A 17,495-nucleotide genomic window follows, 5' to 3' on the forward strand; every position below is an offset into this window, starting at 1 on the left:
TGGTAAGAAGGATTTTCTGAAGGCTAAGGGCAAACAGTTTAAGAAATCTGGGAGTAGTTCATCGAGTTCGAGTGGATCTCGACAGAGAGGTCAGGGGTCAGAGTATAGTGGTGCATACTGTGGTTCATGCGGAGGGCGACATGCGACGGAGCAGTGTCAAGGAGTTCTGGGACGCTGCAACATCTGCAGACAGCAGGGGCATTTCGCCAGAGTGTGCCCACAGAGGAGTTCTCAGCGATTCCAGAGTGCAGGATCGTCTGCTGCAGCGCCACAGATGGAGAGACAGGCATCTTCTGTACACTCTTTTCAGCCACCCTCCACACAAACACAGCAGAGGCCAGGAGGTAGTCAGACGGTGAGTCAGCCTCCTCGACAGCAGGCACGTGTCTTTGCCTTGACAGAGGAGCAGGCGCAGGAGGCGCCAGATGATGTCATTGCAGGTAATTGTTTCCTTTGCGGTTATCCTGCATATGTGTTGATAGACACAGGAGCATCGCATACATTCATATCTGAACATTTTGCATTGAGACATGCATTGCCTGTTGAGTCGTTGTCGACAGTAGTGTCTATAGCTTCTCCGTTGGGAAGTGGTTTGATATCTGTGACTACTGTTAGACACTGTATGCTTCAGTTTGAGGGGCATGAGATTGATCTTGATTGTGTAGTACTTGGTTTAGCTGATTTTGACTGTATAGTTGGCATAGACATGTTGACCAAGTACAGGGCCACTGTAGATTGTTTCCACAAGATTGTCAGATTCAGACCCGAAATGACAGACGAGTGGAAATTTTACGGCAAGGGTTCCAGATCTCGGATTCCCTTAGTATCTGCTCTGACTATGAGTAGATTGCTTCAGAAAGGAGCAGAGGGCTTTCTCGTATATTCAGTAGATCTACTGAAGTCGAGCCCAGCATTGGCAGATCTGCCAGTGGTTTGCGAGTTTGCAGATATTTTTCCTGAGGAGATCCCAGGGTTGCCTCCGATTCGAGAGGTTGATTTCAGCATAGATCTTATGCCCGGTTCTGTTCCTATTTCGAGAGCTCCATATAGGATGGCACCGATAGAGCTGAAAGAGTTGAAAGCACAGTTGGAGGATCTTCTGTCCAAGGGATATATCAGACCCAGTGTATCACCTTGGGGTGCTCCGGTGCTTTTCGTTAGAAAGAAAGATGGCTCGATGCGACTGTGTATTGATTACAGGCAGTTGAATAAGGCAACAGTGAAGAACAAGTATCCTTTGCCGCGCATCGACGACTTGTTTGATCAACTACAGGGATCTTCGGTATACTCGAAGATTGATTTGAGATCAGGGTATCATCAACTCCGAGTTAGAGACGTTGATATTCCGAAGACTGCATTCCGAACCAGGTATGGACACTACGAGTTTGTTGTTATGCCTTTCGGTTTGACGAATGCACCTGCGGTGTTTATGAGTTTGATGAACCGCATTTTTCAGAGATATTTAGATGATTTTGTGATTGTGTTCATTGACGATATTTTGGTGTATTCGAAGAGTTTGACTGAGCATGCAGATCATCTGAGAATTGTGCTAAAGACTTTGCGACAGGAACAGTTGTATGCTAAACTGTCCAAGTGTGAATTCTGGTTGCGACAGGTTGTCTTCTTGGGGCATATTATATCTGGAGAGGGTATTGCGGTAGATCCGAGTAAAGTTGAGGCTGTGATCAGTTGGCCGAGACCGACTTCTGTGCCTGAGATACGCAGTTTCATGGGTCTAGCCGGGTATTATCGACGTTTTATCCGAGATTTCTCCAGTATAGCGAAGCCTATCACCCAGTTGACACAGAAGAATATGCCATTTGTGTGGTCCGAAGATTGTGAAGCCAGTTTTGTAGAGTTGAAGAAGAGGCTGACTAGTGCGCCTGTCTTGACGATTCCTGCAGGTACAGGTGAGTTCGTTGTATACTGTGACGCATCTCACAGAGGGTTAGGATGTGTTCTTATGCAGCGAGGGCACGTGATAGCATACGCCTCTAGACAGCTGAAGCCACACGAGACTCGTTATCCGATTCATGATCTTGAATTGGCGGCGATTGTGTTTGCACTTAAGATCTGGCGTCATTATCTGTATGGCGAGAAATTTGAGATCTATTCCGATCATAAGAGCTTGAAGTATCTCTTTTCTCAGTCAGAGTTGAACATGAGGCAGCGACGATGGCTTGATCTACTGAAAGATTTTGATTGCGAGATCAAGTACCACCCAGGGAAGTCGAATGCAGCGGCAGACGCCTTGAGTCGAAAGGTATGTGCTCTTTCCTTGTCGACAGTAGGTGTATCGAGTTTAGTAGAAGATTGTTGTTTGTCTGGATTGACATTTGATACAGAGAGTAGACCGTTGCGACTTGCTACGATTCAGATTGAGCCAGACTTGATTTCGAGGATCAAAGAAGCACAAAGAACTGATCCGAGTGTGCAGAGATCGATTGATATGGTCAGAGCTGGTCATATATCAGAATATCAGGTTAGAGATTCTGTTCTGTATGTGCATAACCGTCTAGTGGTGCCAGATGTTTCAGATTTGAGACGACAGATCATGTCGGAGGCACATTGTAGTCGGTTCAGCATTCATCCTGGAGGCAGGAAGATGTACAATGACTTGAAGACACAATTCTGGTGGAAACAGATGAAGACAGACATTGCAGAATTTGTGTCTAGATGTCTGAATTGCCAACAGGTGAAGGCAGAGAGAAAGAAGCCCGGAGGTTTACTTCAGAGTTTGTCTGTTCCTGAATGGAAATGGGACCACATTTCCATGGATTTTGTGACGAAGTTACCTCGATCATCCTGGGGCTGTGACTCGATTTGGGTTATCATTGACAGACTGACCAAATCAGCTTGCTTCATTCCGTACAGGATGACCTATCGACACGATCAGATGGCAGAGTTGTATGTCAGAGAGGTCGTCAGATTGCATGGTGTGCCGAAGTCGATCGTATCAGATCGTGATCCACGATTCACTTCTCACTTTTGGCACAGCTTGCAACAGGCTTTGGGTACGACTTTACACCTGAGCACTGCTTATCATCCCCAGACAGACGGACAGTCAGAGCGGACTATCCAGACTTTAGAAGATATGCTGAGAGCTGTAGTACTAGACTTTGGTACTAGTTGGCAGGATTCAGTGCCGTTGTGTGAGTTTTCATACAACAACAGCTATCAGACGAGCATAGAGATGGCACCGTTCGAAGCTTTATACGGAAAGAAGTGTAGATCTCCGTTGTACTGGGATGATATCTCTGAGGTACCAGAGTTGGGGCCTGATATGATTCGTGAGATGACCGAAAAAGTGAAAATCATTCAGAAGAGAATGAAGACGGCACAGGATAGGCAAGCAAAGTACGCCAATATCAGACGCAGACCGTTAGTATTCGAACAGGGAGACAGAGTATTTTTGAAGATTTCACCTTTCAGAGGCGTGGTCAGATTTGGCAAGCGTGGGAAGTTGTCTCCTAGATACGTCGGTCCGTACGAGATCCTTGAGAAGATTGGCGATCGAGCTTACAGACTTGCTCTTCCTCCTTCATTATCTGATATACATGACGTTTTTCATGTATCGATGCTTCGCAGATATATGCCAGATGAGTCTCATGTCATTCAGCCTGACGAAGCCGAGTTAGATCAAACTTTGAGCTACGTCGAGCAACCGATACAGATTCTGGATCGGAAGGAAAAGAAGCTTAGAACCAAGACCATTCCGCTTGTGAAGGTTCAATGGAGTCGCCATGGCATCGAGGAAGCAACTTGGGAGACGGAGTCTGAGATGAGACAGAGGCATCCCGAGCTATTCTTATGATGTGAGTTTTTCTTCCCGCTTTGATTTTACTGTTTTGCGTATACTAGTGTGATTACTGGTTTATAAGTTCGAGGACGAACTATTGTCTAAGAGGGGGAGAAATGTAAGGCTCGAGAATTATCCGTGTCATCGATGTGAGAATTGAAGAAGATTATGCATGACATGAAAAATGAGAATTTTGAAGGCATGGCCGAAGCCACACCGCCCCCGCGGTGCTTAGATTACCGCCCCCGCGGTGTAGGTGACAGAAATTTGTGGTATTTTGCGAACAGACACCGCACCCGCGGTGTTAGCGTGACCGCACCCGCGGTGTGAGACCGCACCCGCGGTCATGTAAGGACCGCACCCGCGGTCTGAGTGTCACACTTTAAAATGAATTTGCCGTGAGCTCAGCGCACCCGCACTCTTGAGTTGCCGCACCCGCGGTGTGCATGCGAGATTGCCACCTTTGAATTTCGTATTGACACATGGCATGTGATATATAAACCTTGGCATGACATCTCATTTTTCAGATTTCAGAACTTAGAACCGAGAGAGGATTTGGGAGAAGCCTTCATTCTTTTGATCTTTGCACTTGAGATTTTGCTATTTCCGGTTATCCGATTTTAATTCTGAGGTAAGATTTGTGTTCCTTGCATTGACGGCTACAAAGTGACGTAAGTTTGATATAATTCCAGCCTATCTCGAAATATAGATGTTGGAGAAATTGTAGTATGTTAATTAGATTGTGTTCTTGAGGTATTGAGCATGGTATATGCGTAACCGCATCAAGAAACGGATGTTATTTGCTACGATTGTTAGTTTCCAGCATGTATTACGTTAAAATGGTACAGATTTCAGCTTATGTATTGAGGTTGATGAGTTTATGAGTTGATTATGATTGAGCATGTTATGGTGGAGTTACCGGTATCGAAGAACTACGTCGTTACGCCGTCGAATTAATTTGAAACCGATGTTAGCTTTGTATATTGATTTGTTTGAGATGTATATGATTGAAGTGCACATTGTTTATGCCATTTCAGATTTGTATTGGCTATTGTGAACTCGAGACTTCGACCGACGATTCGACAAGAAAGGTATAATTCATGTGGTCACGGGATTGCACAACTCGATTCAGATTTGATACGAGTTTCCCTAAATCACATACTAGATTGTTATTACATTGATTATGTAATGCCTTGTTTATTGATTTATATTCGAGTCCTGAGATAGGAGAGATTGGCAGACTTGCCAAAACTAGACGTTTCGGTGTATCGTCGCATAGTAGTAGATTTGCTCTATGTGTAGACCCTCGATACAGAGTTGACCGAAGTCTAGGAATAAGACGTACCGTTGCCCCGAGTGGGTGGGTAGGTAACAGACCGTCTTATTCACACCGGGATCCCTAGATTAGAAAAGAGTCGAGTCAAGATGTGAATTGTAGAATACAGATTTGTATTCTACTACATGTTTAGATGTATATTCATGTTACTTGATTTATGTTATGCATTGTACATGATTATGACATTGCATGCATCCATGTTTTATACTGGGATATGTTCTCACCGGAGTTATCCGGCTGTTGTCGTGTCTGTATGTGTGCATGGCAACAGGTGGGGCAGGATCGGGGTCGCGAGCTAGATGAGAGATGATGATAGCGTGGAGATCTCGGGCATTGCAGATTACTAGTGTTTCCTTATGAAACTTGTACTACTTATGTTTGTATTTGAGATTCGAACACTAGTGTATGATTGTACTAGACAGATATGTATGTACATTATGTTGTTTATTTCAGTTAACGATATGTTATGCTTTATCTATACATTAGAATTAATGTTAAAAGCAAATTTTTGACCCACATTTTCGAACAAAGATCCAATTAAATCCCAAAAGAATTGAGTTAGAGCCCGGGTCCCCACAAATGTAGTTTTTCTTCGCTAAAATGCTAAGTCTTTTGGAAGAAATGCAAATAAGGGAATAAGTTAGTGTCAATCCAAATACTCTGACCAGGATAACCTCTTTTCAAAAAAGAAAATTTACAGGATGATGTCATATGACAGCATTATAAAAGAATTATAAACAATTAAAGGGTATTGATAAACGTGTTTCTTAATGTTGTAAAGAAAACGATCTTCCAATGATCATTAAAAGTAAGCAACAAGACCAAAAAGAAAAGAGCTTTAGATTTTATCTTTTATGCCAGAAGTTTAAGTAGTTTTTGGAAATCAAGAACAGTGTGATCTAGGAAAAAGACAGATGTTACAAATATGGACAAATAAGTGAACTATCAAGAAGTAAAATGTCGTCCCAAACACGAACTCATCTTGAAACATGGACGTACACCTACAAAGAGAACTATCAGAAAAGCTTACATTCAAGCTAATGAAAGTTTTAAGGATTGTAATGCTGAACATGTGGATCAATATGTCACATGTCGACCAACTGTCCAGAAAATAATAGAAAAAGAATAAAATGCTTTGAACCGACTCCGGATATTGAAGAACGGTTTATTACCAAGATTTTGTTCAAATATACCGATTTGATGATATTGTATCGGCCGAAAGTATATATGAAGAAGAAGTCTCGAGTCAGGAAAAATATGATGGAACAGAAACAGAAGATGAAGTGTTTTGATACGAAACATATGAAGATTTGTCTAGTTTCTTTAGCTAGGTAACTATATCACATAACATGATCCAAAAGATCATGAGGGGAAATTATAGTCTTCAGAGATATCAATTATATTATGCATGACCGTAGAAAAGTTTTTAGGCAATCATGGTCTAAGAAACAGAAATCATCGTCTAATATCTATGGTTTCGAGAAAAGAAATAAAAATCTCAATGAAACTTGTGGGAAACTGAATGAAGATGCAATCACTTACTTTTGAATAAATAAATGAGGAAGTACAAAAAATCAAAATAGAATTAGCAAAAACTATGCCATGGATTCACTTCAATGCAATTCATATAATGATAAAAGCTACTTTCAAATAAGAGTAGATTCACCCATCAACATTGATATACGAGATAAACAAATGAGTAATCTTCAAGATTCAATACTAGAACTATTTCAGGTAATCTGTATGCAGGAAAAATGTAGGGGTAATTTATACGCTCTGTCTAATATACATCATTCATAATTATTTATTATAAATGAGTTTGTTGAAATGCCAAAAATATTTGAAAAAATTGATCAGACAATTTATCCAGAGAAAATTGAGTTTCCTTTAATATAAGAAACATATATCCAGATCTGAGACAAACCAATTATATAATGAAATCAAAGTCTTTGAATGAAATCAAGAAGACTGTCTTTCTAAAGAGATAGAATCACAAGTCATAGGTTGAGAAAAACACATGTCCAGAAAGCCTAAATGTAGTGACCCGTTCCAGAATCACCTACTAATGAAGAACTAAGCATGCAAATAACTTAATTAATAATAATCAGAGATAACAGCGAAAAACTGACACCAAACGATAGTTATACAACCCAATAGAAAATCCAGAACAACTCAACTTATACTGAAATATACGGTACAACCATAACGAAATAGAATAGTACTGAAAACTAAACCAACCAGATACTCACTGTCCTCCTCCTGCTCTTCCTGAGCTGTCCAACCTGAGGCCTGTCCCGTGGGAATGGGGTGTCCAAGATAAACAAAACCGAGGACGTGAGCGATAAGAACGCCCAGTACAAAAGCATGAGTATACAAGCCTATATGAAATGCACATGCTATGATATGATACCAGGGTAGTCAAGAAACAGGAGTAACAAAGGATCTCAAAATGCTCAGTCTAGAGGCGCCAAGTGGATAGTGCCGCGCGGTACTACCTCTGGGTCACTGCATCCACTGCAAGAACAGACGTGGACCTAAAATGTCCCGGATCACCGAAGCCCTCCCGACCCGTCGGCCACTGTGTACTCTCGGTGTCCATGCGTCCACAAGACAAGACAGGGCTGAGCGGCCCCACAAGATATAGCTTATCTCGAAAGAGATACAGCTCAACAGTAAAGGCTATCTCGAAGGAGATACGGCTCAACATGAAATGCAACATGCAGTAATAAACGTGACATAATAGCATGCATCATATGACATATATCAATGCACCACATAATCATGCAACACATATAAGGATGTATACTCGACCAGGATATCTCGGATAGTACTTTCGTACCTCTATCACAGCAAGCCTAGCCTTACGCAACACCGCTAATCAGGTCTAGAACAAGCCTACGCATCAAAAGCATACCCAATGAACAATACTACCATGCTCGACTAGCAAAACCAGTACTACCAAAGGTTTAGGGTTTACCTTCGTCCGTCGACAGCCCTTTGATGTCGATTGCCTCGTAACTCAGGCGTCGCTACACTACCAATCCTGGCAGCTCTTGGCTATCGCTCGACCGACAACTAACCCTAGAAACCTTCCAAACCTCTCAACTATGAGACACAACTTCAAGAACTTGCCCTCCAAAATGAGGACTTCCGAGCACTATTTATAGGCTATGTTCGGATCCACCGAACCCACTTCGGAACGTCCGAACTCCTACGTGTCCATCAGCTCTTGACACCTCACGATCGGATCCACCGAACCTACACTTCGGAACGTCCGATCTCCCACGTGTCCATCGGCTCTTGACACCTCATGATCGGATCCATCGAACCTACACTTCGGAACGTCCGAACTCCCACTTGTCCATCGGCTCTTGACACCTCATGATCGGATCCACCGAACTCACTTCGGATCGTCCGAACTCTTCGGTGCTACCGAACCATCTTCGGTCCGTCCGATCATGACCATGGTCAAAATTACACATTAAACCTTCTTAATCACCATTAATCCGTTAATTACCCAATTTGGAATTCGGGCTACTACACTAACAGATACTAAATAGTTTTTCAATAATAATAAAGCTTAGATGTCTAGAGGAACGGAGAGAAATAGAAATAACATTTGATATCACAAGGCATAAAAATCAATTTTCTTATAATACTATATACAATTTTATAAAACTCTATAATATTTGTTTTTATTTAAAAAATAACGTGAAACTCTGTGCTATTTGTTTTCGGAGAATAATTTTCATAGAAACCTGATTTAATTGTTTTTTGTTGGTGTCACTTTTTTGATATTACGATAAAAAGAACAACCTCGGTGTTTTTTAATCTTTATTATTGCACGTAAACAAGTACATATTTTGTCATTATTTGATACACACAACACAAATATCGGGCACCAAAAATATTTAAGACATGATACACTCAACGCAAATAGCGAGCACCAAAAAAATTGTCAGAAAACCCCCTAAACTTTTGCTTCTTGCGTGTTTCCACCCCTTCAACGTGTTTCTAAAATCGTACGTGTCCCCCACCATTTTGCGATATAGAACAACTTACTCCTGTAATTTTTCTATTTTCCATTCAACGGCGCAAGTGTCGTCAGACAAGAAACAAGCAGAAGAAAATAGCAAGGCTACAGTACGCGCTTTTGCAGTCTCTCTCTAGAATTTACGATCTTCCTGTCTTCTCTCTCTTCGATCCCACCACGATAGAGGAATGCAGCTTCATTTCTTGGCAATTCTCGTAGTCGGCGTGATTGAATTGTGCTATGAGGTGCGTGATAAGTTAAAATTTCCGAGGAAAGGGGGATTTATGGATAAACCCTAGTTTTTTGCTTTGCTTGGTGTAAGGTTTTTGAGTTTTTGAATGAACTGTGGAAGTGTTTGACGGGTGTGATTTGCTTTATTTATATCTTTAATTTGAGTTTTATCTGCTTAATTTGATGAATTCTCGTCTTTCTTCATGCTTCATTTTACTTGGAAATGTTGTGTTGTTACTAGTATTTTATTGTTTTTGTATGATCTTTAATTGTGTCTGTGATTAATCAAGTTCTCTTATGAGGAGCCTGTTCAGCTCGTTTTGTTCATAGATATTCCTAATGAATGATGGTTGTCATGTGTCTTGTTGTTAAGGCGTGAAGCCTGGGGAAAATTCAGATGATAAGAGGATTTGTTTTTTTGCACCATATGCGGGAAATATTGTTGTTATTTTGTTAAAGGATTTTTTCCCACTCTGTTAGTATGTACTTCTACTGCAACTTTTTTTAAAAAAATATTACATATCATTAGATTTGATGGATAGATGGGTTAAGATTTATTTGAAACTGGCTGCTTTGATTTTTGCTGATATTGCTTGTTTGCTAGGTCTTGTGAGTTTGTAGCCGCTTAAACAGCAGACAAGTATCGCTGCAGAGAAAGGATTCTACAGATGTGGAAGATAACATTCTAATAATGGCTGGACATGCTAGATATGAATTGACATCAGCAAGCCCCGACTCCAGTTTTTCAGGGAACTACCAAAATGGTCAGAGAAGTTACTCGGGTTCCACTCTGGATAGGTCTTCAAGCTTCAGGGAAGGTGCAGAGAGTAGGATGTTTGGTTTTGGGAAGGCAACTCCTAGAGGGAGTGCTACCTCATCAGACATGCCTACACTATCTCAATGCCTGTTGTTGGATCCAGTTGTCATGGGAGATAAAAAATATGCAAATTCTGTTGAGTTAAGGAGGGTTCTTGGTTTTTCTGTTGGGAGCAGTTCCGAAGACAATTCTTTTGGTGCTACTTATCCGAAGAATTTATCTCCATTGGCTGTGGAGGAATTAAAACGACTGAGAACAAGTGTTGCAGACTCATGTGTTAAAGCCAGGTTATTGTTAGCATAATATTCCTTATCATTACAATGGATGAAGACGGATTTTTGGGTCAACGTCGTCAATGTCCATATCCTTTTTGTTGTCATATAGATGAAATGCCGTCAAATGGCAATATTTAAAACATGTGTATTTATATCTGTTCTGTCACTGTCCTGGATTTTAAGTAATTGTACATTTTTTTGCAAGAACATCAAATAAAATTTGCTGCAAGGGGTATGCTTGAAATGCATTCAATTTTACAAACTCAGACAGTTGCTTTGGTCATTATTTTCGTTATTTTTAAACTGAAATATTTTCTTTTATCTTGAGTAGTGGTAGAGCAAAGAGGTTGGATGAGCATCTGAATAAATTACACAAATATTTTGATGCTACGAACTCTAAGAAGCAGCAGCGGCCTGAGCTGATGACAAATGAACGATCAAGCTGTTCGACTTTGAAGATTGGATCCCAGATGCATCGAAATTCGTCAGAACTTGGAAATCAGAAATTAGATGATCGGCCTAAGAATGTTGTTCTTAATAAGCGCATGCGCTCATCAGTTACAGAAACCCGGGTGTGTAATAACCGTGCATACTAGTTCTTCCAGAATTTTCTAGTTTGAAGATATGTTTTTTTAACACAACACTTCAACTTGACGAATCTACTTGGCATTGCCTATTTGTCACAGAGCATATTTATCAGAGGTTAAAAACAACTTGTTTGGTGGGAAGAGTATGTCACTATATTAAATTGTTTAAACGTCTCATCTCAGAAGCTTATGCCTTTCTTCCTCTTGAGATGTACAAACTTCTAACCATAGCAATGTAAATTTTGTTTCAGTTTTTGCCTGGATTTGTGGCAGACTTTTTTGTGGGAAAACCAGCCAAAAAAAGAACAAAAAAAGAAACAAATCCAAGCAGAAAGTATTATCATGTTTTCTTCTGACATTGTTGTGCCTCATAATGTTTTTCTTATGTTTCAGCTGTCATGAATTATTTTACCGTGGACATAACTTTTTCCTGTTTTATTTAATTTGTCGAAATAGTGTAAGACTTTCCCCTTTTTCAGGCTGAATCCCGAAATAATGGAGTACCACGATCATCTTTGGTGGCAAAAGAAAGAGAGCTTGTTAAATATAATAATGCAGATCCTGATATGGCTGAAGAAAAAATAAGGAGATTGCCTACTAGTGGAGAAGGCTGGGAGAAAAGAATGAAAAGGAAACGTTCAGTTGGTGCTGTATTTTCGAGATCCATTGACAGTGATGGGGAAGTGAAACGACCAATGCATCATAAGCTTACAAGTGACTCCAGTCTGCAGGCCTCTGATTCTAATATTGGTTTCAGGTCAGTAATTGCTGGTGTGCTTATCCTGCTTGTTATTGGGCAAGCCCTGGTTTTCTCCTGTGAAATGCATATTTCTGACTTGAGGCATGACGTGCTTTAAAGAGTTCCTTTTGTATCTATTATTCGGTTTAGTGTCTCAAGTTTTTATCCTGGAAACTTGTTTCCAGGTCTGGGGCATCCAGTGGCAGTAAGAAAGTGGATTCTACGTCTCCTACTGGCTCAAATGCACGGGCGACAATTAAAAACGATCAAGAAAAATCTGCATTCTCAAAGGATTTTTCTATTGCACAAAATAAGGAGCGAACCTTTGGAAAAGGGAATTTAAAGTATGCTTGTTTCATTTTTCTAATAATTTGGAAATTATTTGGCGTACCTGTTTGTATAGCTGGTTTGTCTCTAGGAAATCCCTTATTTTTCTATCACTTGATTAGTGGATGGGTTTGGTGTTGTTTCTTTTCCTTGAACTAGATGTTTCACACTGGTATGTCTGCTGGATCATTCTTGTTAGGTTGAATAATCGTGAGGACAACACCACTAATTGCCCCAGTCCAATAGTTAAAGGAAAGGCTTCTAGGGCGCCACGAAGTGGCTCCATGATTTCAGCTAACTCTGCTTCTAACATACCTCGTGTTCCTGGAACTTTGGAGAGTTGGGAACAACCCCAGGGTTTAAGCAAGGCCCCTTCAGTTGTTGGGGTTCACAATCGCAAGCGTGCTATTCCTGCAGGATCATCTTCTCCACCTATTACTCAATGGGGTGGTCAGAGACCAAATAAGATTTCTCGAACGAGGAGGACAAATCTTATGCCTGTGAACCATGATGAAGTGCAGATACCGTTTGAAGCATGTTCTCCTCCAAGTTTTGGTCCTCGTTTAGGCACTGCAGCAACCAATGCTTCTCTTCTCTCCAAGAGTGTGTCAAATGGAAACCAAAATTCTAAAGCTAAACCTGAAAGTGTTCAGTCCCCTTCCAGATTGTCTGACAGTGAAGAATCTGGTGCTGTTGAAAACAGAAATAAAGAGAGAGGTGTTGGAAATGGAGGCATGGAGGAAAAGGCTGCTAATGCTGGTGTGAATGTGACGCCTTCTGTAATTCCTATGGAAAAGAACCAAAACATTGTCAAAAAAGAAATTGGTGATGGTGTGCGGAGGCAAGAGCTTAGTGGAAGGGTCTCACCTTTTTCTAGGGATAGGATTTCACCCCTGAGAGAGAAGGTGGATAATGTGATGCCAGTCAAGCCTCTGCGTAATGTGAGGTCTGGTTCTGACAAGAATGGAAGGTGCCAAATGATATTTATAGCACTAAAACTGACTTCATGTATAAGTTTTCTATTTTTTTACATCTCTCACGATGAATATTTCTGTGCTTTCACAGCAAGTCAGGTCGTCGTTTGAAGAAGCTCGCAGATCGCAGAGGCTTCCCTCGTTTTGGCCATTTAGCAAATGGGGGCTCACCTGATTGTAGTGGTATACCTTAAAAGAATTTTTTTGTATCTTGATTCAATTTTAGCATAGCTATTTTTTGCACCCTCATATTTTCAGTTTGAATCCAAATTTTGATGGGAATAAGTCCACATACCAATTACCAGTCTCCGTTTTCTCTGTTGTCCACTTTTTTTTGTTTTTCTTTCTCTGTGGCTTTGCAAGGGGCGTGCTGCTTGCTTATGTAAGCACTAATGCCCTTGATTTTTGGAGTTTTGTGATTGTTTGCTGTTCTCTGCACGGTTTTATGATTGTGGAGTCTCTAGAACAGGATTAGTCTGAAGCTACTTTAGATTTTAGCGACCGGGGTATTAAGTTTCAGCATCACTTACCTGCTTTTAGCTGACGAAAGAGGGAGAAACAATTTGATCTGTTGATTGAAATTCTGAATTCCTAGTTATAATGCATGACTTTTCAGGGGAATCTGAGGATGACCATGAGGACCTCTTAGAAGCTGCAAATTTGGCTTACAATTCTAGCTGTATGTGTTTTATTTTTTTTGGTTTCATGTTGACATTCATTTTCATGTATACTGGAAGTGATGTAACGTCAATTTTTTCTTGATGCAGTGAATGCATGTTCGAGCGAATTCTGGAAGACTGTTGAGCCTTTGTTTGCTTCTATGAGCGAAGAGGAAAAATCCTACTTAATACTGCAGGTTGTTACTTTACTGGTTTTGTAGATTATTATGTTTCTGGTCTTCGTTGATTCTGAATTTTTTTCTATTTTGTTTTGAACCACCAGGTGAAACTGGCTGAAGTGTCATGTGGATATCTGTCTCAAAACTGTTGTCATGGCAATAATCTTCCTGTGAAAGTGGTTTGTAGTTGTTATTTCTTATCTTATTTTATTTGCACATCCTCGTTCATGAATTTCTTCGGTGTTTTTCATTTTTCAATCGAATAATTCGGTGCATCCTCTTCAAAAGAAGATAAAAATTTGTGCTCTTGTTTTAGCACCTTTTTTGGCTTTAGCATATCTTTCATTCTAATAGATCATGCTAGATCTTGAAGAGAAAAGCTAGTCCGAGTCTATGTAATATTACGAACTTGCTTCATAGTGTTTAAAAAGCATATTATTCTTGTATCAGGATCGCTTTGGTCAAGAAGAGATTTATGCATCTGATGTCTTCTCTTGCGAAAGAAATAGACACATGAAGAATGAAATTGCGTCGAAGGACTCATTGGATAAGGAAGAATTTGTACAACAATTTCAGAATTCTTCTCTATTTCAGTGCCCAAGTGTGCCGAAAGAATATGAGATTTCTACTCCATTTTATCAAAGGGTACTATCAGCTTTAATTGTGGAAGTTGATATTGAAGAATCTGAAGAAACTGGATTTGGAAGACCAAGGAGTTCAGTTAATGATACATGTCTCTTCATTGGCAACGAAAGTAAACATATGGATATGCTCGAATTATGTGAGCCAATACTTGGTTCTCAAGTTCAGAAAAATGGGAATCAACGAACTGTATTTCCCTGTAACGGAAATACAGATTTCAATAGTCGCCCTTGTGCTAAAGATCATCTTTGTAATGGTGAGCTGTTTCAAAGGGACGGTGGATATTTGCATTCAGAGATTGAAGTCTCCGTTAGATTTACGAGGGGTGATTATGTCACACAAAAATTTCCTGCAAATAATTGTAATGTCTCTCCCATTGGTTGTGCATATGAGCAGATGTCCATTGATGAAAAGATTGTACGAGAATTGCAGAGCATCGGCCTCCTGGAATCCATTGTAAGTATTGTGGGGGAATGTGGTGATTGATGATTTTCATCTTTAAGTGAAAATGTCTGTGATAAGTTTTCTTTACCTTGTTCTGTTAAATTTCATTGACTTCTCTGTATGAATTGCACAATTCGAAAGAGATGCTGGAACTTTGAATTATATAATAGATTTTGTTATCCTGTGAACTGGCATTTTTTTCTTTTCTTTTTGCATTTCTTATTTATTTCTTTGTTGCAGCCTGACTTAGATGATAAAGAAGACGAGCCAATTAACCAGGATATTGTTCAGTTAGAGAGGGGACTTCATGAAAAGGTCATATTGCATCAGACCATTTTGATAAATTCCTATTTTTTGTGATTATGCTTGAGTTATTGCTTCCTCTTTTTTCTTAGTCATATGGATCATTATGTTGTGACATTCGATTTCCATTAGTTACTGAGCTTACATTTTTGCAATTTGTGCTCCATGCTTCAGAATGGAAAGAAGAAGATGTCCTTGGATAAAATATGCAAGGCAGTTCAAGAAGCCAAGAATGATGGAAGATGGTAAACTACTATGTATTGAACTCCTTTACGAGCATAAGGTGTCACTAATGAGATAAAATAATGTTTGAATCATGTAATCAGACCTACATTTTTGGTGGTTATGCAGTGAACCTGAGCAGGTTGCTATGGACAAACTTATTGAGTTGTCGTACAAGAAACTTTTGGTGAGTGTTAATTACTTTGAGCCTTTCCCTCGACTAAGCCTCAAAGGCCTTCAAGCTGTATTGACATTTGCTTTTTTCATTAAACTGCAATTTGTACAAGGTTTTTTAGTCATTTTACTCTTTAGAAATATATATATGTTAAAGTTGATGGAATAGCATTTGAGCCTTTCCTTTTGTATTGTTATAATTGTAAGAGACTAAAGGTACATTTTCTGGTTATTTTAGGATAACCGGTTACCATTTTTGCGTCTAATGACAGTTTTGACTTTCACTCTATTATGCTAACTGGACAAGAAATATAAAACTCGGTCTTTCATTTTGCTGTTAAGAATTGCCCGAGAATTCTCAAATGCACTTTCTGCACTAGTTCTTTTATTGTAAATTTCATAGCTTATTTCCTAGATTAAAAGAGGAATATGATTTTGCAATGATTGGCAGGCTACCAAAGGAAGCTTTGCTTCTAAACATGGGATTACCAAAGTGTCGAAACAATATGCTTTAGCTTTTGTCAAGAGGTCCCTTGCAAGATGTCGGATGTTTGAAGATTCGGGAGCTAGCTGTTTTTCCGAGCCTCCATTACGAGAAATTATCCATGCTACTCCACCTCGGTTCAATGAAACAGAGCCCCTTTCTAACCTGGGAGTTGCTAAGGGTAAGCAAGTGCTTAAATCGTGTACAACTTACCACCTGACATTTTCTTTAATGTCTGTGCTCTGCTTATATTTTTCTGAATTTTGTTTAACTTGACTAAAGATTGTTCTTTTAACACCGTTCTACGCTATGTAACAGACTATTCATTTGATTGCTATGCAGATGGTATTTCATCCGATGCATTTGCAACTTCGACTCGTCAATCTGATCAGTCATTTGCTAAAAAAGGGCCCATATCAAATAGAGGGAAGAAAAAAGAAGTATTGCTTGATGATGTTGGGGGCGCTGCCTTTAGAGTCACGCCTGCTCTTGGCAGTTTGGGTGGTGTGAAGGGTAAGAGAAGTGATAGGGACAGAGATAGAGACACTTCAACCAGAAACACCATCATCAATGCTGGGCGGTCATCTATGGCCAGCTCTAAAGGTGACCGGAAAACAAAATCGAAGCCCAAGCAGAAAACGGCTCAACTTTGTACATCAGGAAATGGGTTTGTCAATAAACTCACAGACACCACAAATCCGATCAGTACCTCAGCCAGCGGTTCTGGTGACTCAGCCAACGATATTGGCAACAGGAAACGAGACATTAGATTTAAATCGACAGGTAATGTCCCCCTAAATTCATCAAAAGAAACAAAAGTATCAGTGGAAACCAGAAACTTGCCATTGAATGATATGGAGGATCTAGGCATGGAGTCTGAGGTTGGTGTGCCACAGGATTTCAATTCTTGGTTCAGTTTCGAAGTGGAAGCGGGCCAAGAACATGATTTTATTGGTCTTCCGACCCCTATGGATGAGCTTGCAGATATATTTTGATTGTAATATTGCCTTGTACAGCTTGCGTATATACCTGGCTAGCGGTGCTTTTTTTTTTTTCGCTCGAGGCGTGGAGATTAGGGTAGGGTATGGTTGCAGCTTTTAAGATATGTCCTGGCCAAAATGGGCAGTTGTAATTAGCAATTCTTTTTCTGTACCCTGTTAGTGTTAGAATATTCCAGTTTTCCATGTATCCCAGACAATTTTCTTTGGGAATAAACGTTATAACTATTATGTGGCATCTAATTTACGGTCTCTCTCTTTTGTATTGATCA

General features: G+C 40.1%; 1 protein-coding gene across 2 annotated transcripts; it reads left to right on the forward strand.

Moving 5' to 3' along the window:
- Nucleotides 1-9,217: 9,217 nt before the first annotated feature.
- Nucleotides 9,218-17,466, forward strand: LOC140806529 (uncharacterized). 2 transcript variants are annotated; one of them, XM_073163084.1, is made up of 16 exons: nt 9,218-9,530; nt 10,004-10,503; nt 10,823-11,063; nt 11,558-11,835; nt 12,003-12,161; nt 12,344-13,114; nt 13,210-13,301; nt 13,735-13,797; nt 13,886-13,974; nt 14,061-14,135; nt 14,407-15,054; nt 15,283-15,357; nt 15,520-15,590; nt 15,697-15,754; nt 16,193-16,406; nt 16,568-17,466. In XM_073163084.1, exons 2-16 carry the CDS (start codon nt 10,091-10,093, stop codon nt 17,218-17,220), a joined length of 3,900 nt encoding a protein of 1,299 aa, XP_073019185.1. In that variant the 5' UTR covers nt 9,218-9,530; nt 10,004-10,090; the 3' UTR covers nt 17,221-17,466. The 2 variants fall into 2 exon arrangements, with proteins under 2 accessions (XP_073019185.1, XP_073019184.1); XM_073163083.1 differs by having other exon boundaries at nt 9,218-9,413.
- The last annotated feature ends 29 nt before the right edge of the window (nt 17,467-17,495 follow it).

Source organism: Primulina eburnea, chromosome 12 (assembly GCF_022965805.1).
Source record: "Primulina eburnea isolate SZY01 chromosome 12, ASM2296580v1, whole genome shotgun sequence".
Classification (NCBI taxonomy): Eukaryota; Viridiplantae; Streptophyta; class Magnoliopsida; order Lamiales; family Gesneriaceae; genus Primulina; species Primulina eburnea.